This window comes from Dermacentor variabilis, chromosome 5 (assembly GCF_050947875.1).
Source record: "Dermacentor variabilis isolate Ectoservices chromosome 5, ASM5094787v1, whole genome shotgun sequence".
Classification (NCBI taxonomy): domain Eukaryota; kingdom Metazoa; phylum Arthropoda; class Arachnida; order Ixodida; family Ixodidae; genus Dermacentor; species Dermacentor variabilis.
The window spans coordinates 118,151,138-118,175,423 of NC_134572.1; the positions used below are offsets into that span (position 1 = coordinate 118,151,138).

The 24,286-nt window shown below is 43.5% G+C and overlaps 1 protein-coding gene across 1 annotated transcript in view; it reads left to right on the forward strand.

The window, feature by feature from the left end:
* The first annotated feature begins 20 nt into the window (after positions 1-20).
* LOC142583108 (transmembrane protein 245) overlaps positions 21-24,286 on the forward strand; it is a 50,929-nt gene continuing 26,663 nt past the window's right edge. Inside the window, exons 1-9 of the mRNA XM_075693432.1 lie at positions 21-870; positions 6,686-6,914; positions 8,295-8,383; positions 9,673-9,798; positions 14,110-14,299; positions 15,923-16,073; positions 20,480-20,624; positions 21,667-21,771; positions 23,763-23,939. Coding sequence (XP_075549547.1) covers positions 355-870; positions 6,686-6,914; positions 8,295-8,383; positions 9,673-9,798; positions 14,110-14,299; positions 15,923-16,073; positions 20,480-20,624; positions 21,667-21,771; positions 23,763-23,939 — 1,728 coding nt within the window. The 5' untranslated portion in view covers positions 21-354. The remainder of the gene's footprint in view (positions 871-6,685; positions 6,915-8,294; positions 8,384-9,672; positions 9,799-14,109; positions 14,300-15,922; positions 16,074-20,479; positions 20,625-21,666; positions 21,772-23,762; positions 23,940-24,286) is intronic.

Below are 24,286 nucleotides of genomic sequence, written 5' to 3' on the forward strand. Positions count from 1 at the left end.
TAGCTGACTTTGTAATATTGGAGTCCAACCTTGCTGAGCCAGCAAGCAGGTAAACAAACATACGAAGTTGCGACCGTTGCGACGTGCTGCTCGTGGCCAGTGCTTCGCCTGCTGCCGTTTCCAAAACCGTTCGTCGGCCCGATTCTCACGAGCCTCCTCGTAACGTCGCGGTCCGCAGCAGCGCGGGATGGTGCTTGTGTGATGTGTCGCTCGTAGAATCGCCGCCGCCCGCACGTAAACCCGCGGGGCTGGGCGGGTGCCGTGCACTACGCATACGCGATGATCGCCCCGCCCGCCTCATCGGCTGCCGCACGCTGAACAGCTGACCGTCTAGCGCGTAGCGGCAGCGACGAGATGGCGGCGAAGGACGTGGCCCGCTCGCCGTTCGAGTTCCTCAGCCTGGTGCCGCAGGGCCACGAGAAGGCGCTCAAGCTGGCGGTCTACAACACGGCCACGCTCGTGTTCGCCGCCTTCGTCAGCGCAGCCGGTGTGGCCGTGTACTTCATACTGCAGCCCTTCCTCGGGCCGCTCCTGTGGGCGCTCCTCTTCGGGTCGGTGCTGCACCCGTTCAAGCGGTCGCTCTGCGTGCTCCTGGGCGGCTGGCTGGACGCGCTGCGCGAGGCGGGCACGCCTCTCGCCGTGGGCGTCTTCTGCCTGCCCTTCCAGGTGGTCGACAGCGTGGCCGAGCGCGCATGCAACACGGTGCTGCAGTACTTCAAGTGGTTCCTCGCCGCCTCCGTACTCGTGCCCCTCGTCTACTTCGCGCACCACTTCCTGCCCGTCACGGTCGCCTGGAAAGTGTTCGCCGTGCTGCGTGTCTTCTACCACGTCGTGTCGGCGACGATGGAGATCTTCTCCTCGGGATGGATGGTAGGTGCACTGTGCCGCCCGCCTTCTTGTGGTCCAATGTTCGTCCGGCCAGCCTTCTATGAGGAGCGAGAGGGTGTCGCAGTGCATCATCGGCGGCAGCGTCGTTCGGGACGTAGCTGCTGGCTGTTCTTGCTGGGATCGCGGTCTCACGATAACACCGTGGCGATCTGAATCATGTTTTCGGGCGCGGCGCAGTGATGCGATGTGCGAAGAGCGAGCACGCGATTAAGCATCATTCGTTTTTGTGTGTGCGTGCAGCTCTGACTAGCCTTCTTTGCGAAAACGCACGCGATTTCCTCGTCACTAAACGACAATATAGCTGGTTTGAGTTTGAATGAGCCGTGAAGGTTGTCCTCAAACAACTTCTCGCCCACCTACCTGGGTGGCTCTGTGGCTTCGGCATTCTGCTGCGCAGCACGATCGAGGCAACGGGTTCGAATCCCGGCCGCGGCTGCCGCATTCTTATGAGAGCAGAATACAAATATACAGAAAGTCTCGTATGCCCAGCCTTGAGCGCATGTCAAAATTACTCCGAAGCACGCCAGCACGGTTTCTCGTAGCCGCCCCGAGTTTCATCGGGGCATTTAAGCCCATACATAAATCACTCAATCTTTTGACTATGGTGGAATGAAAAATGGTTTTGGCACGTACTAGTTAGATTGTGTCACATGCCCCTGTGTTGCGGGTGCTATTTGATGTAGTTCCATGGGGAATGCGTTGACCCATGGCCAGTCAAGATGACGTCTTTCTGTTTCTTATTTTCGTTTAACTATTTTGCGCCTGTGCACTGCGTTCTAAGCTAATATAACCATGTCGGCACAAAGTCGAAGCAGGTGCTATGCCACAAAACCTGATGCTTGCTGGGGAAAAGTTGTTTGTGTGCAAGAATGCTTAACCATTCTTGTTAGCTTCAGCTCAGTAGAGCAGAACAGAGATTTTCTTTTGGCTTTGCAGCAATCTGCGTCTGTCGCTCGCTCTGGTGCAGGACCCCATTAGAGACCTCTTGGGGGTGAGACGCACACACATTCAGCTTTGAACTTTGTTTGTTTCCTGTGCTCGTTGCCAGCTCTAATTTCTCATGGACGGTGTGGGGAGGGGGGTGATCCTGCGGCTTTTTTTGAAGCCTGCTACTTTGCCTTGGGTTGAGACTTGGCTCCAACCCAGGTGCTTGCAAAACAACTGCCTCAGACGTTTGTGCTCAGTCAGAGATACATACAGTTGTTGGTGCCCTCATGGGCCATGCATTGCTTGTGCGGTGACTGCTGGTACATCAAACGACTGTTTACTCCTGCACAGTGAAAGGTGCCATTCGTTTACTGACTGGGCTTGCACTTGTCATGACGAGAGGAAAAATACAAGCTGGTTCGGCTGTTCACCTTTTTGAAGTGGGCTGGTGCAATGTTTCGAAACAGCACAGCGATTGAAGATAACCATTGTTGTTGGGTGCGGAGAGCTGACAAGAAAGGGCTCATCCAGGGTTTCTACTCTGGGAGTAAGGGGTGGGGGGGGGGGGGGTGTTGCTAGCATTTGAGGGTGTGTCTCTTGTTTTTTCTTGTTTTCTAATGTGGAAAGAGTTAGCCTTCACTGTTTGCCACCACATCTAATAGGTTAAAATATGTGATAAAATCAAATACCAGAATCATCCCTGGAAATTTTTCGGCAAATGAAAACCTGCAGCACAGAGCTATAGTCTGTACTGAATTGTATTCATTCAGAGTAGGCTTTTATCAAGTCACTCTTTTTGCAGTGACAACTTTCTTTCCGATTTGTTTTGTGTGTGCGGGCTAACTCGCAGAGCAACATGATGCCTTTTGGTTATGAGGATAGCCAACTAAAAACACTAGTGGCATTGAATTAGATCTGCTGCTTTTCATACTTCTGACCATAATTGTTTGCGTCACTGCCAGGCTCCAATCGTATAGTCAGCACAGATAATCTCGAAGACTTGGACAATAGCCCACAAAGTGGTGAAACCTTGCGGGATTTTGCGGAACAGATTTTCCATAATTTAGTGTCCCTCTGCCTTGAAGTGCAGACTGCTATGGCCTTGCTCTGGCAATCTTCAAGCCTCCTCATTGGCTCAGGTGGCCAAGTGACCACCCAAGAAACCCCTGGTTTTAACTTTTCTTTTTCCAGAAAATTTTTATTCATCTGTAAAGCTTTCTTTCTGGGAAACCTGTTTCAGGTTTCCTTTGTAGCTGTGTGCTACAGTAGCGAATATTAAAATTTTCCTCTCTGACAATAGTTCAGTTCATGATGTGCTTAGGCTGCCACCACAGTTCATCTGCAAGGTTCAACAAAATTTAGCCGTTGCTGCCATTCCAGAAGGCTTGGTAGAAAATCTAGGTGGGAGGAGTGTATAAATCACTGCTGACAAGAGAAAGGTGCACCTTTGTTGCCAGCCCCCTCCTACCTCTTTATTTGCGTCTCTATAAATTTATTTTCAAGTGCTTCTACTGTTATTCAGTCTATTTGAGGAGCTGCTTGTAGATTTAATTTAGGGTGTCCCCCTCACAGTTTTGAACTTTGGGACACCCTATCGTGCAACTTATTTTATACTTGCTCAAATGTACAACATTACTGTAATAAAACATAAATCTGAAAGCCATTGCACAAAATGTTAAGCTTAGCTCCACAACTGAAAGTACTTTTGCAGGTACTTGTCCCATTATTGTCCCAACCTAGCACTTCCTAGGTTCAGAGATATAATAGGTACAAAAAAAATGAAAATAAATAAAAAGCATGACCGTTGCCAACAGTTTGTGGCAGCTTTATTGAAAAGGTCAACAACAAAAATTTTATCATGTCTAGCTTATGCTTAAGAATATGGTATACTGTCAAGAAATGCAATCGTCTGTCTATAAATGAAACCCCATTTAGTGTGCTTTCATCTAGTAATAATGTTTTGTGTAAAAGAGATGCCAAAAAAAGGGTAATTAATGGTGAGGCAGAAATTTACACTTATGCAAATGTGTACTTAATTCATGAAGTGTTCATAAATTAGCTTTTCAGTCACTTGCGTAGGTAATAGTCATTGATAGATTCAGGGTCACAGCTTTGCAAAGTGAAAGCTATGCTCCAAGACAGCTGGGAAACATGCTGGTATTAAACATTTTGTGAATTATATTTGCTAAAATTTGCAATCTTTCTTTTTAATGCTAACATAAACTTTACAATGTGAGGCCTCAAATTGCTATTTCTTTTATTATTATTTTTAAGAATAAGCTTTATAATGTTGTTTTTTTATTGTTTCTGGGGGCAGAGTGTATATATATAATGACAAGTGATAATGAACTGCTTCTCACAATCGTCTGATGCCTGGTAAGTGCAAGCTGTGACGAGCTTATTTTTATAAGGTGATTGGTGATTTTCAAGACGAGCACGCTTGAACATTAATTACCAAGACATGTAGACCTTATATGCACGGTGCTGCTATGATGTATTCATGTGTATTTTTTCGCTAGCATTCACTTGTGGCATGCTGCAGAAAAAGAAAACAGCAGGTTACTCAAAAATTTTGCAGAAGTTACTTTTTTTTTAATTTTCAAAAGCCTGCCTTTAGGCATAATAAATAAGTGGTTAAAGAATGCCTTAAAAAGTGATTCACTGTAAGTGCTGTTTCAATTGCACCACTCGCCATGGATAGGGAACTACCTACAGACGAAACACGTCATGTCCATAGGATAGTCGTCAACGATGTGCAGTTGCAAGTGCGCATGCCACTAGTTGCAAGTGCACATGCCACTTGATGCCACACTTGAGAGCTCAAAGTTTGGCATAATGAAGCACGTCGCGGAAACTCCAAGAGGCTTACAGCAGCTGTATGACTACGACTTACATTTGACCATGTAAGAAGTGGCTTTACAGTTGCAAGTGATGCTGTCATTGTATATAACATTTAACTGAATCATGGTCACTGGATGGATCAATAGGTAGCCGAGTTTACTAACTTAACTTGCAGTGCAATACTGAGAGAAAAGATAGTGCATAATGAATGAGACTCTGGTGTGTAGAATAAGAAAGGAAAATGTGATGCTATATTAGAAGTGAACTGGAATGCTGTATTGGGAGTTACAACTCTTAGGCAAATAAGATGCAAGACCAACTCACTCTGTGGCTTGTTTGTGCAACTTAGTTCATCAGCCTGCGTTATGTCACTGAAATTCGGAGCATAGTCTCATATTACATGTGCAAATTTTACAGTACTGTGCAGTGCATGCTAAGCATAAAAATAGAAACTGAGAAAATTGCAAGACACCACGAAAGACAACTGCTAAATAGGGTCTGTGATGTTTCTGTTTACCCTTTCCTGCTTTTAGTCTTTCTTTTTTGTACATTTGTGTTAGGGATGTTCTATTACCACAGGTGACTCCATGTGCAGTAGAGACAATGTCCAGAGTCACCGTAGGACAAAAGGAAAGATAAAAAAAGGCACATTGTAATAGCGCGTGGCTGTCTCGTTGCCATTATCGGCTGGGCATCAGGAACATTGTTCATCCTGCCCTAGACCTGTTGCTGTGCAACTATCTAGCATGCATGAAGAGGAAACAAAAGAGGGAAGGACAGAAATATAAAAAAACGGCACCTTTAGAGGAGCACTGCAAGACATTTTTAATGTGGCAGATAAAGCTGTCTGTCTAGCCACTAGATAATGCTGTCACGTACACACGAGCAAATTATTCCTGTTCACCTAATATGGGAGCATGCAATTTCGCTCAACAATGCCTGCTCATTCCTGTAATATAACTTCTTGGGCAAGTTCATGAGATTTACTGAAAATTATTTTTGGGTGCTAGAAGAGACATACAAAGGGAAGGACACCCACACACAAAACGCCACACACTCTCTAGTGCTTTGTGTATGTCCTTCTCCGTGTATGTCTCAGCTAGCACCCGTAAAATAACATTTAGTAAACCTCTCCTTCAAATTCCTGAAATCTCGACCACTTTTCCTGTTTGCTACATGATGTAGCAATAAATATGATAACTATTGGCCAGATTTATTTTTAATGTCTGGGAGAGGTGCGCTACGTCCTCTCCCGGTTCTCCCTAGGCTCTTGCAATACGGGAAAGAGCAAGGTATTCGACGCACAAGGAGGATTCCTCCCGTGAAGGTAAAAAGGTATCAAAGAGGTATAAAGAGGTGTAAAAGGTGACGCTTTCTCACGGGTTTCCTGACCTCGAATGTAGCCAACGACTTAACAGATCCCTGCTGCAGCCCATGAGTGACCTTGTTGCCTGACTGTCATGTGCAACGAGGCAAGCCTATTTATTACCTATTAAAGAGTAACACTTCCCTGTGAAAGTGTTACTTATTGCTCACAGCAATAAACATTGTTAAAGCTGACACTGCTGGTTACCATATTCGTTTGAACCCAATGTAGCTGCAATTACATGCGCTACAAGTTGGGGAGTACTACAGAACGACTGTGTGTGGCTAGATCTGGAGCAAGCCTTCAGTTGCAACCCGTAAGTGACCTCGTTGCCACCTCACGCAGAGCATAGCCTCACGATGTAGAGAAGACAGGTGCTATGATACTGCTGTGCTAACATGTAAACTATAAATAACTAGCTCGGTAATAAGTGAATAAATTTTAGTGAAGTTTCATGCAAGGTGCATTCTGGAAGATTTTAAAAGCTGTTGCAGGACCATTTTTGCTGCTGAAGAATTTAGTGAACACATCGTTGATTGATTGAACACACACTTCACTTGATTAAAGTATGTGAGAAAAAACTTAATTTGTTGCACTTTGCAGCGTGGCTATGCTCGAACAAAATTCACCTGCGGCAGTGTCTTACTGTGCTAATGTATGCAGGTCTGGGGCATGTTGGTGGGCTACGTAGGCGCGCTGGTGTTCTGGTGGACACCGCAGACGGAGGGGCCCCTACGTGCTATGTCACCCGCTGTTTGGCTAGCTGTCATCTGCCATCTGGCCACTGTGGCAGGCATGTGGCGGGTGCCAATCCTGGCCGCGTTCCTGGCCCTGCTTGCCACAGGGTTCCTGGCTGAGCTGCGCGGTGCCACGGTTGAGTGTGGGGAGCATGGTGAGTCACACTGAACTGTTCGCACAAGCTTATGCACATTGCAGTCAAGAACAAAAGAAAACACACGATCGATATTCAAGCAAGAACTTCTGTAAAAAGCATAAGCTAGTACATTGTGTGCTGATACTTGTTATGTGGCCATCCTTTTGACACATCTGCCCCATTGTAGCTTCCCCGGTTTCAAAGCTGAAGCAAATAAATTTACAGTCTTGAATGCAAGCCAGTTGTTCTCCTTCCTGTTGATCACACCATTGATTTGATAGAAGCAGAGTCAGTGAACAGGCAGATTAGATAACAAATATGTGTTGAGAATATTATGGCTTGGGTGTGGAATGCAGTAAGGCACATGGTATATGTACGACAGAAAACCTGTGGTCTAATATATCGACCAAACAGAGGCCAAGGAAAGGGAAACCTGCACTGGGCAGCGGATTATTAGATGGAGTGCTGGTTATCTTGCAGGCATGGTGTGGGTGTTACTGGTTGGTGCAGGACAGTGATGATTGCAGACAGTTCATTTAACGTTGCCTGTGCACTAACACTTCTTTCTTCAGTGTTATCTGAATGAAGAAAGATAATTTATGTGATATAAGGCAGGAGGTTGATCCGTGGTGCTCTTCTGCACTGAATGAGATGGGAAAGAGAAAATGAGGAAGGGTACAGATGAGTGACAAAGAGGATCGTAAGTGTATGCAAGTTCATGTCTGGAGGACTGAACATTGAGTCGCACCGTTACAAATCAGACTTTGTTGCTTTCAGATTCCAGTAGCACACATATGGCCCACCTAGTTATGATAAATCTGATGTTTAAGCTAGCCTTGAGAACAGTGAAGGATTGTACACTTGTGAGTACAGAACCTATCTACTTTATCCGATGAAGAGGCAGAATACTATATGTACTAGACTGTCAGTTTATCTTGTTTGCCTTTCTGTGGCGGCAGTAGAGGCAGTTGTATTTTAGGTTTTTACAGTTGGCTGTTCTTTCCTACTGATGTTCCTTCGTATTGCTTATTCCTATGTTGTATTCTCAATGCTTTCCATCTTGCAGTTGCATGCTGGCTTCACCATTGTAACGTTTTGGACTCAAGCAACCCAAAAGCCATGCGATCTATTAAGCACACAAATGAAGCATTTTAGAAGATGGTTACAGAATGCAGTCCGCACTGCAAAAAGGAATTGCACCAGCATAGGTTTGGGTGCAGAAGAAAGCTTCAGTTTCCGTGTGTGCTGTATCGGCATAAAATGCAGCTCAAGTTACTTATTTCTTTTTCTGCTGATAACAGCAGTCACCTGCATTATTACTAGTGTTTCTTCCTATGACTGTATGACTGTTGAGACACAGACAGTGGCGTGCGGACTGAGTGGTTTCTCTTGATGCAGGAACAACAGAGCCCGGTTCACCTTGCGTGAGCACGCTGTACGCAGGCTGGGCTTGGATCACGGGATCACCTGTGGCAGGATCTACTCAGGTGAGACACGCCTGCCCAGCCTTTTGGCATCCTACACCACTGGTGTGGTGGATCTGAATGGCAGGCAGCAGCAAAAGCATGCAATTCGTTGCTGTTAACTCGTGCTGCAGAGGACAAGCAAAACAACTTTGACTCAAGCAATTGTAATATCTTTAAACAGGTTTTCAATTGATGACTAAAACGACACATCAACAACGCGACAGACTGAATGTTAAACATAAAGAACAGCTCTCATCTTATGCCTTAGCAAACTGCTACAAATATATGCTTTTTATTGTCTCTGCTCGCTTGCCTGCATTTTTTCATTCTGTGAGACAGGTATGCATTTGCACGTTTAATGGCACATACTTGTGTACAACAAAGGAGAGAGAGTGGGTAATCAGATGTGATCTAGTGAGTGCACAAGGGAAAATGGATGGCAGGCAGAAAGCCACATTGGTAGTGGCAGAATGACTTCATTGGCTGTGGGTACCTTTAGAGTTCATACATTTTGACTTGTGCCATTTGTATTGATGGAGCAGACATGCACAAGAGAACGGTGTCTTGCTGAGCTGTACTCCATCTAACAAACTCTGTGCAGTGTGGTGAAAGTTGCAGGCCAAATCATCCGATCAGGAAATAGAAGCAGAAAAAAAGTTATGAATTGTCTGTTACTAATCTTCCTGCTGATTGGGTGAGGGAACAAACGTGAGTTAATGACATCTTAGTTGAAAAAAAAAAAAAAAGAAATGGGCATGGGCAGGACATGTAATGAGGAGGGAAGATAACTGATGGCCATTAAGGTTTACGGACTGGATTCCAAGGGAAGGGAAGCGTAGCAGGGGGCGGCAGAAAGTTAGGTCGGCAGATGAGATTAAGAAGTTTGCAGGGACGACATGGCCACAATTAGTACATGACCGGGGTTGTTGGAGAAGTATGGGAGAGCCCTTTGCCCTGCAGTGGGCGTAACCAGGCTGCTGATGATGATGAATCTTCCTACGCTCTGTACATGGTTTGACAGCAGAATCACCAAAGAATTAGTCATGTACCCTGGGTAATCTTTGTTCTCTCTTTGAGACTGCATGCAACCTCTTCCCATTCCTGATTGGCTGACCTGATCGGAAGCTCTATCTGCACTGTGCAAAGTACTGCAGACATTGAAGTACTGGTATGTGAAAATATTTCTTTGTGTCATAATGAAGCTAGTCTGTAGCACTGGCACTGTACATTACAACTATGTTATGACACATGGCCCCCTATCCCTGTTGTCAATGTGGGGTTTGAAGATGAGCCAAAGTGTTTGGACCTAGGACCACCTGGGCCCTCCGAAGCCGATCACCAAGAAGCGGGTGTCATTCAGCCTTGAGCCAGACACTGTGTTTCTGCCAGGCATGGCCCCACCAGAGTCTACACGCAAGACCTCCCTGTCGTCTCAAGTCAGTGGGCACAGCTGTAAAAGTCTGAAAAGTCACTTGCCTGTTGCATTCCTCGCTAATTGGTGTGGTGTGCTGTGCCCCTGTCTGGTCCCTGCACGCATTCCTTGACTAGGTTTGTTTCCGATAAGTCGCTCCTCCTGTACCTCACACTGGTGGTTGTAAAGCTGGTCTGTCAGTTTAGCAGGTTCGTGAATGTTAGACTGTTCATTCTGGCATTTTAGCCCATTTGCAGGAACGTGGAAGTGGTTGTGTGATGCTTATGGTCAGCGACTTTTGAAGGCTAGAATTAAGGACTCGTACAATGTGGGAAGTTGGGTGCAGATGTTAGCAGGACAGCATGATGTAGTGGATGAATTCTGGGGCTGTTTAGAATGTTTATAGCTCATCTATATGGTATGCCCTCATCCATTTATGGCTCATGTATATTTAATATGAATGTGAGGCATAGTTAGTCAGAATGAGTTTCCAGATGCTACCATACACTAAAACAGTCACATAAGAATAAGTAGGTGTAAACAAAAAATCTCTGCTTTCTTGTTTTGCATATTTAGTTCCTTGTTCTTTACTATGTGATGTCCTTTACTCTAGCGTACACATTAGTGCAGTTCTATGCTGGTGCCAGGCATTCCATCAGCATATTGTACTGTCGTAGGGTCATTTGTCATTGGCCTATCTTTTGTCCAGTAGTAGATGGATACAACCAGCATACACAGTATTTCATTTACCATGACTCGCTATGTAGTGGCTTCCCCACTGCTGGTACAGCCAAGGCTGCAGCTTCATTTATTTTCCAGGATTATTGTCACAGATAACAGTGTCAGTGACATTTTCACTCGTAAAACGTCATTGCCATTTAGCTCATGACATTTCAGGAGGCATAAATGCACTTGTCATTTATTTGAATGCAGGTTATCACTCATGTTTGTGCCTTACTTTCCTTTCGTTGTTTCTGTCTTGTAATAGTAGCTACTACCAGAATTCCAGCCACATAAATGAATTTCCACTGTTGGGATTTCCAGTTTTCCCTGTTGAGAAATCTCATGAAGAAAATATATGTGACTACGTCTTGTGGCCAGTTAGTTAAGATGTGATGCTGTATTGATGGCAGCTGTAAATTTTCTGTTGGAATACACGGCATCCTAGATTTTTTGGTGGGCTGCTCGCTTATTGTACACAGAGTTTCTTAGCATTACTCCAGAACACTAACAAGTGCAAGTCATGCTTGTGCCTGCGCTGTGTTTTGAACTGTGTGCATGCTGCAATTTGAGGTAGTGTTTGGCCACAGTAAGGAAGCGCCGCAGTAAGGAGGAATGCTTATCAGTGGGCCCCATTACATGTAGTATGTTGATGTAGGATGTTACACTGGTGAGCATAGTCAGCACTTGACTGTCTGTGGTCGCAGAGCTGGCGCAATTTAGTGGAATTAACTGTGTGTTGTGAGCGGATGTCCATATAGACGGACGTGTAAAGAGGGGAACACGCAAAATGTGATCTTCTATGTTGCATTTCATACTTAGCGGAAGCGAAAGCTACGCAAAGTGGTGCAGTCATTCATTGGTCACTGCGTGTTTTGCAATGCAGTTTTCGGTGTGCTGATATGTTGTTCTTTTTATGAACTAATACACATTTTACAACAACTTATGTTCATACAGTTATGTCAAATCACACATGTGTGCACCTTTGGGCTGCCAGTATACGACACATCATGCTTTTGTTGCGAGTGCAAGCAGTGCGCTGTGGCCACAGGTCACAGAAACGTTACTCTACTTGGTCACTGGTACAGTAGACTTCCATTAATTAGCTATAGTTAATTCGATCCCGACCGATAGTCCGAGCCTGTGCCCATGTGTTTCTATGGGCCCAAATTTTTGTTACTTCAATCCAAAAATTGGCCTTCACCATATAATTTTAACTTTACTAGTCGGCATGCATGCACCTGACTCCTCTGGTGACCCCTTTAGTGGTAGCGTCTGTCTCGGCAGAGCGTAGAGAACAGTGAAGATGTTGAACACATGTAATCTCCCATCGAAAACTCCTGTTTTCGGCCTATGTTAGGAGGATTTTCAAGCAATAACCATAGATCACAATGTCTGATTACGGTTAGGAGGATTTTCAAGCAACAACCATAGATCACAATGTCTGGATACATACCCCATTCAAACTCGAATTTTTTTTTTTATTCCAAGAAAATTGGGCCGATATATTGGCTGCGTGGTGTAATCGGACTGAAAACCAAAACTGTCGTCGTGGCGTTTGTATGCTTTACCGCATTACACAGATGTATTGCGGCGAAGCTGACTTTAGAAAACCAGCCGATAATGTGCAACGCTTATTGGGCCTTGCCCGTTTTACAGCGAAGCTGTCTATGGCTAAGATCTGGTGGATCGCATCCACGCGTAGACCAACAATTTTTCATACGTGGGCCGATCCCGAAGATGGTGCAATACCGGGATGACCCGCGACGGAGGTGCATTTCGCCATTGAGGGGCCCACATGCATAGCTCCGCCGGTCATCCATCTTCACTGAGTTTTTTCTTGCTAAAAATCAGGTGTGCGTTAGATTTCTACTTTATTTAGGAGCTTTAATTTCATTGCTGCGTTTGTTTTTTTACTTTGGACACATAGAAAGTGGGCACGGGATTGATCCAGGGGCATGTTAGAATAGGGCCAATACTGCCAAAGGAATCAGTGGTGGTGCGTTTTGACGTTTTTTCTGCTTGTTGTTTAATTCGACCTGCCGGATAATTTGATCAATTTCGACGGTCCCTTCAGGGTCGAATTAATGGAAGTCAACTGTATATAGGTCCAGATTTGTGACACCTTATGTTTAATAATTATGTCACATTTTGTGACGAATGGATTAGTCTCAGTGCACCATCAAATTACACGATGCGTACTTATGCCTTTCGTTAATATGTGACAAACTATTTTTGGTCGCAAATGCAAGCTGTGAGAGAAGTTTCTCTAGACTTCGTAGCATTGTCCACTTTGTGTGAAGCGGATAGTGCTTTGCTAAGTTGTTCAACAGTTAATATGCTGGAACAGTTGTTTTTTGAGCAATCATGCTACCTTCCTCAGTGGGTCAGTGGCTGCAGTGTTCTCGTGCCATGTGCATTTGGTTGGGGTAAAATGCAAAAAAACTGTTGTTTAAAGTGCTTGAGATGGTGTTTTAAATGTAAAAAGCTATATACATTATATTAGCAACCAAATGACACTGGTATGTAATGAGTCATGTACATGGGTTCTTCCGTGTTATCTGGTGAAGTTCCAGTTTCACGAGTTTTCTTGCTGTATGGACTTTATGCTGTAACCATAGGATTTTTGGCCCTAGGAAGAGCAGATGTAGCCATGAATGCAGCTGCAAGTAAGGCTGGGAGAGCACTTACTACTTCACACCTTAGTTTTCTTTTCTTTTTCATTACTTACTCCTGCGTGACTTGCTAAAAGCAGCTTGTTTCTTGTGCATTTCAGAAGCAACACAAATTAAGCTGAAGCACAATAAGATGCATCTTAACAAGGGGCCAGTCAATGAAAAGGTGGACTAAGTCGATGGTCAATTTAAGTATGTATCAAGGCCTCCAGAAAGTGAAAAATGCTGGTCAACACGTATTTCAACAAGGTCTTTCACGCTCAAAAAACTCCTAAATAAACATGTGCATGCTAATCCTGCAAGCAATGCCTTTTGTGTGGTATGCATGCCATATTGAGTGACAGACAGAACACTGCATGATAGCTGCTTGACATTACTGGAAGCCATATTTTCACAAGCTTCATTTTTGTCAGTTTTGACGCATAAATTTCACACATTGCCTTGCCAGGTGCTAAAATGCTTCAAGGAAACCACCTGTTGAATATTATGTGAGAAAATTTGCTTATCACAATATTTAAATTGGAAGAACCTGAAGCATTCTTTTTACTGCTCCTATGTATCTACCATGTCGATCACCATATGAAAGTTGACGTTACAAATTGCCAGACTAATCATGATTAGTATTCCGACTCATTTATTCGTAAGTCAACATAGTCAAGGCTGGAACCACCTTCCTACTGCAGTCATCCCCATTGCGGACCAAGAAGATCTTAAGTCTGAAATTTATGTTCATTCTTTCGTAACAATTTTTTTGTGTGTGCGTCTGTTTTGCATTTGTATTTCATTTTCGCCACTATTCTCTGTAAATCCTGATGGCCACAAAAATAAACAAACAGTCAAACAAATAAATGTACACATAAAATGCTATTAACAAAGGCATCCACATCTGTGGTGCAAAAGAAACGCAATGGTTACGGCTATGAAACTGTTTTTTTGTGCAGGATAAAGGCCAAGAGGCCGATAGTGCCAGCACCAGTGCACCATCAGACGAAGCGAAGATAGCACCCCTGCACCCTGTTCTGCACCGGCAACCCTCTCCTGCACCTGGATCGAGCGAGGGTGACATGGTGCTGCCAGCCATCACTGTGCAGGACAGTGACCAGGGCAGCAAAAGCAAAGAGGAAGACTCTGGTGAGTCACTAACCTGATTCTGTGCAGGTTGCAGCGGTGGAAGAGCGTATAGCAAAGCTGCGACTTGGGGTGGTATTCTTGAACAGTTGCTTGGGGGATAGAACCACTTTTGCGAAATTTTTCATGACTTAGCATCAAATGCGTAAGGATTTACAGCCGACAGCGTTCCTCTCACAATGCCAAGTGTGCTGTCAAGCCGCAGTGACAGAAGTGCTGTCACCCATAGATGCGGATGCATCAGGTGCTAAGTCCCATGAGATCTTGTGAAAGTGGCTGTATCCCCAAAATTGATCTGCCGTTGGGCTAAATGGCGTAGATAGTATAGTACAGCGGATTCTCCTTAAATGGAACCTCGAGGGACCAGGGAAATTGGTTCTGTTTATCAGGAGTTCCATTCACTGAGAGACAAAGCTGAATACAATTGCATGAATACAAAACCAGCCAACCATGAGGATGGTGTACCGTTTAAGAGGCAGTTCCATTTAAAAGTTATTTCCATATATTGAGATTCCACTGTAGTACATTTATGTAACTTGCCTCCCCAAGACATTTTTGTTTTTCAAGAATGTATTGCCAGCATCTTATGTTCCCCTGTACTGTTAAGCCTCCTTTGGTAATCAACTCGACCATGCAATATCTTGGTGAAACCGTTTCTAAAGGTGACCACAGGTCATGTAATTACTGCACTCATATAATCTATGATATACTACCACATATTTCTCTGTTCATTCCGTATTTTGCAATAATTTCTGTGCTTACTAGCTCGCTTGCACATAATTTTTTGCTGTGTGCCGTGCTTGAAGTACTAAGCTGTGCACGGTGACATGCACCAATAATGGAATATTTTCTTGGAGAACAAGCAATACTCTGCTTGACGGCAGAGTATGAAGGACAGCAAACACACACAAGTATCACATGACATATATATGCATGACTGGCTAGTACCAGTGACGTTTTTCGCCGCCCTTACCACTGTTGTCATTAAGTAAGCTATGTCATTATTTAGTGGCATCTAAAGAAACACCAAAAAAGAATACCAAATCAGCTTAGTCTGTCAAAGCATTAATTTAAAACGAAACTTTATTTTCATTGCAGTTGACAGCAAAAGAATTACTGGTATTACTGGAGAGAATGGACACCAGACTTAGCTTTCTTGAATTTTGTACCAGTACACCAGAGTGACGCTACGGATTTCGAAGTATTCTCTCATATTTAAGCCATTTTGGCGCAAGCCAATTTCTTCAAGCTTGCTTGGCTGTGTCTTTGGTTGTCTTAAAATGCCATAAAATTCCTTTTTTACTGATAAGCCATTAACTAAACCTGAGTAGACACTGTAAAAATCCATGTAGTCACCGCAAGCTGCTGCGGTAACTTCTGGATGGTGTTGCCACCTGTCTTTTAGTTCAGCCTCCTTGCGGGCCCACGAAACTTGCTGTCACAGTAAGAGTGACTGTTGAACCGCAATTTGGAAATGCAGCTTAACTTAATTACCCCTTTTTTGTGTCTGTTATTCTTAAAGTTGTTTTTTATTTTCTGTCGATGCCTTTAGCATTCCAGACAGTGCCCGTTGTGATTTTATGATGTTCTTGGCAACGGCCTCACTTGTGACGAACTGCTCTGCAGAGGCAAAAAGTGGCAAGGATGCTGGGAGGAGCCGACTTTACCTGTCCACGCTGGTCTGGGCTTGCCTGCTGGCTCAGCTGTGGCGCTACATCTGGCTTCTGCACCTCACCTACGTGCCCCTGCTGTACACCGTCATCAAGCGAGTGGGCAAGTCACTTTGTGGAGGCTCTTATCTTTTGCATTGCACTTGTGGGGAGTCGAAATTATCTAGTTAATGCACCAAGTTTTACAGATAAGCTGGCATTGTGATGGGTGCTGAGCACAAGATCACATGTTTAATTCCTGGCCAGGGTGAGGGTGGAATGCAAAGAACACTTGTGTGATCTGCCATGGGTGCACAATAAAAAAGTTCGAGTTTGCAGGGTAGCAAACTGGAGGCTTTAACTCTGGTTAATCTCCCTGCCTTTCTCTCCTTTACATCTCTCTCTTTTTCTCTCTTGAGTGGTCATAATTAATCCGAAGTTCTCCACTGCGCTGTCCCTCATAACCTACTCTACAGTTTCAGGACATAAAATTATAAAGCATCGTGGTGGATTGTAGCACAGTCCAACCTCGATATAGCGAAGTTGTACTTGCAATGAAAAACTTTGTTAAATGGCGAATTTCATTAATTCGAGGTTTTAAAGTTTCAGCATTAAAAACAAGTTCACAAATTTCCAGAGCATTCCAGTGGCTAATATCTTTTTAGTAAGCATTTATAAACAAACCGCAAGAAGGTCAGGCCATAATATTGCAGTGCAGACTGCACCGAGAGCAATGCAGCGACGTGGTCCACGGCGTCAGAGATTTGTGTGTTGCGTTGTGTGGTACCGCAAATCTTTCATGGCATAGCTGACCTCGCTTTGTGCCCACAAATTAAAAACAAAAGTGTAAAAAAATATGAATATTGGTCCTGAGGGGAAAAAAAAGTTCTGCCAGAAAGGTGGTGATTAATGGTGATAGCAAAGCCACTACATGAAGTGAGGTTCATAGTTTTATCGGTGTCACGCGCACTCAGGCAAACATTGACAGATCTTACTCGATGACCATGAGCAAGCACTTCATACCGTGTCTTGGAAATTTGAGATTGAGCGAACGCCAACACTAGAAGTGTGGGAACAACAAAATGAGCGTGAAGGCACCATGCATTTCGGCTTGCCGCGGAGAGATCACTTGCAAGATCGGTACAGTTCTTGGCCCATGCACGGACGTGCGTCTAGAGGAGAATGCAGATAGGCATGCGTTCACTCCCTCCCCATCCCTTTTGCCGAGAAGGGTTTGTTTATCAGAGTTTCTTGATATATTTACTAGCCATACAGGCCCCGACTACATGATTGAAATGGCCAAAAACTTAATTAAATCAAAACTATGTCACAAAGTTACTTTGTTAAATCACAAAAAAAATAAACACACGGTTTTCACTCCAGCTAAGATCGGGAAATGAAAATTGTTCATTACATTGCGAATTTAATTAAAACGAGGTTAGTTATATCGAGGTTTGACTGTGTAAGGATTAGAGAAGGTAAACTCCAACCAAGATTGTTACATTAAAAACCTGATGTTTCGGAGCCCGACCGGCTCCTTGTTCAGGGGAGAGATGGCCTGAGGCGTAGCAGTGCTTATATGTTTTTGGCGCTTTGACAGGTGCTTCCACACTTTTCATAGGCCTTCACCGTAAGCGGCGGGAAGTGTTCCTGGCGAATGATTGATGTTACCTAGCATCTTCTGGATGTGCCAGGATTCCAAAAGGAGCCACTGGCGATGGTTTTTAAATCTTTGTCCATCTGTCTTCAAGTGACCTTCTTCAAGCTAATTTGTCATTGCATATCATTTGTGTGACAATGATTAATTAGCCTTATTCACCCTTGAAATTCACTCAGCTGAACGTTTTTCGAATTTTACCAGCAAAACAAATTGCCCATGATACCAAAAATAATTGCCAGTGGTGGGTGTTGCCGTCTAAATGTGACCTTAATGACAGGCACACTTGAAAGTGTAGATTCATTGACGGTGCTAAAAATTATGTGATTATGTGAATTGGTTGAGAATGTAAAAATACTTACCTGCTCTGAAAAAATTGTTACGAGGTTAGAACTTAACGGAATTTAGCCACAGAAGGCAGTAACAGAAGCGGTGTGCTCTCCTAATACGTTGTGCCAAATTGTATAAAAAGCCAATGTACTGTACTTCTAATGATTTCCACAGTGGTTGAATAACTGCGGTAAAAGGTTTCTCGATGTCTAGGGCACTGGCAGAGAAGCCAAGGTGATTTCACTGCTGAGCTAGACTTATTTTCTGAGTGTTTCTTCTCTTTGGAAATTGTTTCGTTCTTACTAATTAGTGGGAACCACATTTGGGAACTGGGCTGCTAAGCATGAGGTCGCGGGATCGAATTTTGGCCACGATGGCCGCATTTTGATGGATCCTAATTGTGAAAACACCTGTGTACTTAGATTTAAGCACACATTAAAGAACCCTTGGTAGTCTAAATTTCTGTAGTCCCTTACTGTGGCGTACCTCACAATCAGATCTTGATTTTGGCACGCAAAACCCCATGGTTTAATTTTTTCGCAGCTGGAAACTAGCTTAAGGGGCCAGAGCCTAGCAATCTGTAGTTATTAGTCCTTGGATCGCATTAAGCTTATACACCTTGATCGCTGTTTATGTGTGTATGCACATATTTAATAATTTGTCTTATCGGCTGGCACCTCCTCGTGAATGTTTCAGAGGACCCTCACCTTTGGTTCCTGCATCTGCCTTTACCTGTATGCCCATTTCAAATCCTCTACGTGCTAGAACTAAAGATAGCAGAATAAGGAGTAGTGCTGTTTCACTGTTTTGCATTAATCTTCGTTGCTATTCTAATCGTAAAAGGCATGCTATGTAACGTCCTGTCATTGGAAGCCATACCCATGCAGTTATGGCATGCTGCAGGAAGCAACTTGTCATCAGCTGCTCATCAGCTGCTAATATTATCTATCATTTTTAACCAAACACATCATTGGCTATAGGTTGCATTTGCTCTACCTTTGTACAGTGCCATTTTCAGGACATGTTATTAGTCTTAAATGAAACACAAGTGCAAGGGGTGAAATACAAACACCCGGCATGTGTTGTTTTAAGAGTCTGCGATATGATGTTTATGGACAACTGGTCATTATGCAATAAAATTTATGCCCACCAGTAGCTCACATGGAAACATTTAAAATGCGAAAGTGTGCATTGCATCTCGTGAGAATGAGATGCTTGCATCTCTTTTTTGTGCAGTAGGTACAACACTCACTTTATGAGCAATGGCATCTTTGATTATATTATAGGAGTTTTCACTGACATCAAATAATTACGAATGCGTTGGTACCTGGTTCAGCTTTAAGTCAATTGCAGCTGCGCATCAGCAGTTCTTTACACTTTTGTTCTCAGTGGTTTGCTTGTTGTGAAGATATTGAGTCATGTCATCAATCTAACATCTCCTTGTAGCTTGTTGTGAATTATTATATACCACTTATAAGTTTATGAATCTATGCAGGGCAGTTAAGTGAGCAAGAGCTGGATTCTGACTTAATCTGTATTCATTAGGAAGCAAGATATAAACATCATCTCTTGCGTGGCAAACAAACCTCTAAATGAGTCATTCTCAACAGTGCTATAGACTTGGAAACTGTTGCAGCAGCAACAATTCAAGTGAATAAAGCAAAAGGTTCACCTCTGTACTGCAGACATTTAAACAAGCTTCCATGAGCTGTGAGGCATTGCGCCATCTAAGTCGAAGAAAACAAGAATAACTTGGCGCATGTTGTTGGTCTTTCACAATAAGCTTGCACGTTTCGCACTGACTCAGCTGGTGCCTTGGAAATATTTCTAAGTATGTACCACGATATGTGCAGTCTCTTTTAAGTGCAGCAAATTTGTTTCCTTGCTTAAGATTGATTCCGGTCACATAAGGGTAGTGCACACCTGCCAACTCTCCCAAGTTTATCATAAACTTTATGAATTTGAAATCGTTTTTCAATATTACGGATGTTGCGCGACGTTTTACGAAAAATGATATCCACAAAAAAGTTTAGTTCATCAGTCTGCAAACCCCCTGTTGGAAGTTTTCTTATGGTGGCGAAAGGATGCAAGAGGGGCGCTTACTTCATGCAAGCTGGTGCAGAGAAGTCCCTGAAGCAGGCAAAATAGCAAAGTCACTGAAAGACTTACTGCGATATAAAAAAACAATGCGCTGTTTGACAGTCTCGGCTGTTCCAACCGTGCTTTTTTTTTTCTTGTTCTTGAGTGCTACATCTAAACATAAATCAGCGTTAATAGAGTGTATAGGTATCCCACAAAAGGTGCATGCTCCAGGCAAGCTTTAATTTAAAATGTGAACACCGCCCCTCGCTAGTCTCATGTCCAAAGGCTTCTTACAGTTTTAATTGTTTGCAGGTTGGCAGGTATGGTAGTGCTCAACATGGTGGAGCTAGTTCAATTTCTGCGATTTGCTGAATTGTCAGCATGCTTCATGATGTAATCTTTAGTAAGCGCGAGGGCATTTTCAACACTGTGCGGCATGTGATCAATGGTCTGTGTTGCAGGAAGCCACTTGAACCTGTGGAGCTGTCTTCGGGATCAGTCACGTACTGCGTGTTGGACGTTGCGTAACTGGTACGAAGAACGCAGCCAGGCGCTTTTCCCAGCCCCCGTGCACGGTCTGTGGCGACTGCTGCGGGAGGGAGACAAGCGTGTGCGTGCTGATTCTTTTTCTTTCCACCTTCAACACCTTCTTGACAGATTCTGTCGTCTGTATTTGCAACACATTTTTCTTTATTCATTATGTTTTTGGGAAAGTTTTGCCTTGGGAGCTATCTAAACACATGGTGACTAGGTAAGGGTGTTCAAACACCACTAATTTCTAATCGAATTGGATACATATATTAAAAAGAAACTGCGTTCGAATATTGTGTTAAATATAAATTATTTTCCAACGTCTTAGAGGTAGGAACACCACTTTTGAATCAATTGCACCAAGTCGAAAGTGCCCCCCCTCCCCCCTCTTTGTGATAGCCTTTGTGCTTGCCCTGTACAGTAACAATAATGCCAGATCTACTTGGCTTTGACAGGGCTTGGTGCCGTGATGTGAATCAGTGCAACTCCTAGGCAATAGAGTGTGTAACACAAATATCACTAGGGAAATTTGCTGCGATGATTGCTCAAACGGTACGAATCCACAAATGCACTTGTGGATTTTACTTGACTCTGCTATGGGCTTTGTTAAGGATTTACTTATAGCTACAGTCATTACCTTACTGTTTTTTAGGCTGTTTTACTATTGTCTCTCTGCATTGCAACTGTTGTTTGAGAAGCGCATGTATGTTGCTATCGCCAGGTGATGCTTATTTGTCTGAGGCATCTAAATCTGTGTCCACTGTGGACAGCAGAAGAATTAGTAAAATGGCCACAGTTATAAACGCTACATTACACCAAACATTGAATATTTTAGTGATTACTTTGTATTAGAAATAGACAGCACTGCAGGCTTGGTGCTGTGATGTAAATCATTGCAGCTCTTAGTCCATTTTTAAATGAATTTGCTTCTTTGACCTTGTTGAGTTGCAGTGTTCCAGCTTACATTGAAGGTGATCTAATTAGCTCTCAGTGATTTGATGTTGGACAGCATTGGTACGCTCATAGTAACAACACACACCTGATGTTTGAAAAATATGTGTAATAAGTACAAGGCAGTTATGTTTGTGTGTGCCAACTTCTTAGCCCTGCTTTAATTTCAGATGGTGTCTGTGCTGAAAACGTCCATAGACTCTCTCACCACCATTGGCATTCTGCTGCTGGTGTCTCTCCTGGCCACTGTGGGCACCATCTTCCTCGCTTTGCAGGTTTGTTTACATTGCGGCTTATGCTTTGTGTAACAAACTGTAATTTCATTACCCTGTTTGTAGTTTTGAGACAGGCAATGTACGTTTCACGAGAATTGGAAAAACTTGCAGTGCTTTTTTGTTTTAGAGGGGCTTCAGTGCAGTCTAAAGCAACAATTGCTACTATCCTGAACCAAGATTGAGCTTGTGTCACAGAGCGATGTGGATCAAATGGCAGCATGTTTCATCTAGTACTCATACATTACTACTATAGGGCTATTCCAAGCATTGGATATGAGTTTTTCGCAGATATAGAATGTGGCTGATTAATATTGATTAAACTTTCCTATCTTTTGACATAGTTGCTGAGCATTTTCATGCGCATTTCCATGTTTGGTCCAGTTTTGTCAACCCCTCCAAAAAGTCATCCAGCCATCAATTCTAGCCATTGCACCAACAATTAGCAGTCAATTTGACTACATTGTTCGTTGAAGAATGCCTTCATTTCAAGGCTTTTCCTCATAAATGGAAACAGAGGAATCTGGTATTACGAGATCGGGTAACTAAGGTGGATGTGTTGATAGTTGGAAGCCATAATTCTTTATTGCTTCCATGAAACTGCCCTCTGTGGACAGGATCCAATGACCTGGAGAGAAAAATTACACCACACTCAAGCTTTTCAGCAACATTCTTCTGCAGTTGTTGGTTTTAACTTTTCCAAAAGGCTCGAGTAGTAATCAGCATTTATTGTCTGGCCTTTCTGGAGGTAGTCAGTGAGCATAATTCCCTGGACATTGCAGGAGATGGATGCTACAGCTTTTCATGGAGATGTTTGCACTCGGGTTTTTGGAGGTAGAGAGATGATCTGTTTCCACTCTTTGAAGGGATATTTGGTTTCTGCGTCAAAATGACACACCTCAGTGATCCACTTTATCACCGTTGCATGATGTGGAGCAGCGTCTCGCAGTATTTTTCTAATATGTCTTTATGACCGTCAGTAGGCTTTAAATCTTTCAAGAGCAAGTAGTGAGTCACAATTCAATCAGCGACTGTCATTGCTGGTTGCCATCTTGGCAAACATTTATGACCAGCATTGGGGATAAGCACATCACTGTAGTCGAAACTTCCTGGAAAGTATGGAAGCAACTTGCTCTCCAATTTATGGTGATTTGTTCATGTATAGGTGCAAAACTTAATGCAATCCTAATACTTCTTCGTACTACTATAACTCGTCTACGTGCAGTGCTCTGGCATCTTAAGTATTGCCATTGTCCTAGATCAAAGCAGTTCAAATAAGACATTGATGAAAGTTCACATGAGTGTAGCTATCTAACAAATAATTTATGTTGCAGAGCCTTAGTCTTGTATGTTCATGCAAACATAGGCATCCATGAAGGGGGCCAACTGGGGCAGTAGCTGACTAAGCCTGCTGGAGGTCTCCTATGGAATTTGCAGGAGACTATGAAACACAGGTGCTGGTGATGTTTAGCATTCAAAATAATGCAGCACAAAAGTGCTGTGTTTCTTTGTAAACGTAGTAAACACTGTTAAATGTATCCTTTTGAAAATGCCCGTGTATATGTGCGAGTACGAGTGCTATATTCCTATGCTTTCCAATAAAATAATTTTGGATGAATACATTTGAGGCACATGGCTACTTAGCAGTTAACATGAGCTGGTAAAGATGCCAAAAGGCAAATGATTGCTGGCAAGATGTTAGGCCTCCCCTATTGCCCTGTGTAAATGCTCCTCTTGTTTCTAATGGCAGCTGTGTGGCATAACAAATATCCCAGCAGCTGAAACATTAGCCTTTCGAAACCACATGCAAACAATATGTTGTGCTCTGAACTGTTTTGCAGTTGGTTACTGTAGTCCTGATACACATCCTTCTCTCTAATAGAGCTGGTTTACTTGGTGTTGGGTGTTGCATGCAACTGAGACCAATGCAGCTTTGTCATAGTGCAGCAATAGACTGCCGGGAGACATCACAGGGTGTGTGTGCATGTGCCCAGGTATATGGCGAGAGCATGCACTTGGTGGAGGTGACAAGCAGCCTCATCAACCACACTGTTGTCAACAGCCCAGAGCTCCAGCAACTGCTGCCCGAATCATTGCGGAATGCCCAGGGGGCATTTGACTCAATGCTGGGAGATGCCTACCTCTATGGGCGCCAGTGGATCAGTGGCGCGGTGAGAAAACGCTGCTCTCTCGTCCTCTGAACTTGTGTGAACTTTATTTGTGTATCACTTTCTTTTACTGAACAATTTGGTGTCGTTATTGTTAAGATCCAGGTAGTTGAAGCGTTGTAAAGTGTTGTAAGGTATTTAACTCCAGCTACTGTGTGTTCTCCTTCTGTTCCTCTTACCACTTGCTGAGAAGGTCAGTGCCCTCTAAATGCTCTAAATGTGCAGGAGCCAATTTTAATGTCTTTGTAAAAATATCGCACAATGTGCCTGCTAACAAATCATGAGAAAGTTGTCACACCTGACAGCATTTATGGGTGTGCAGCACTTTTATAAACCCTGCACGAAAATTT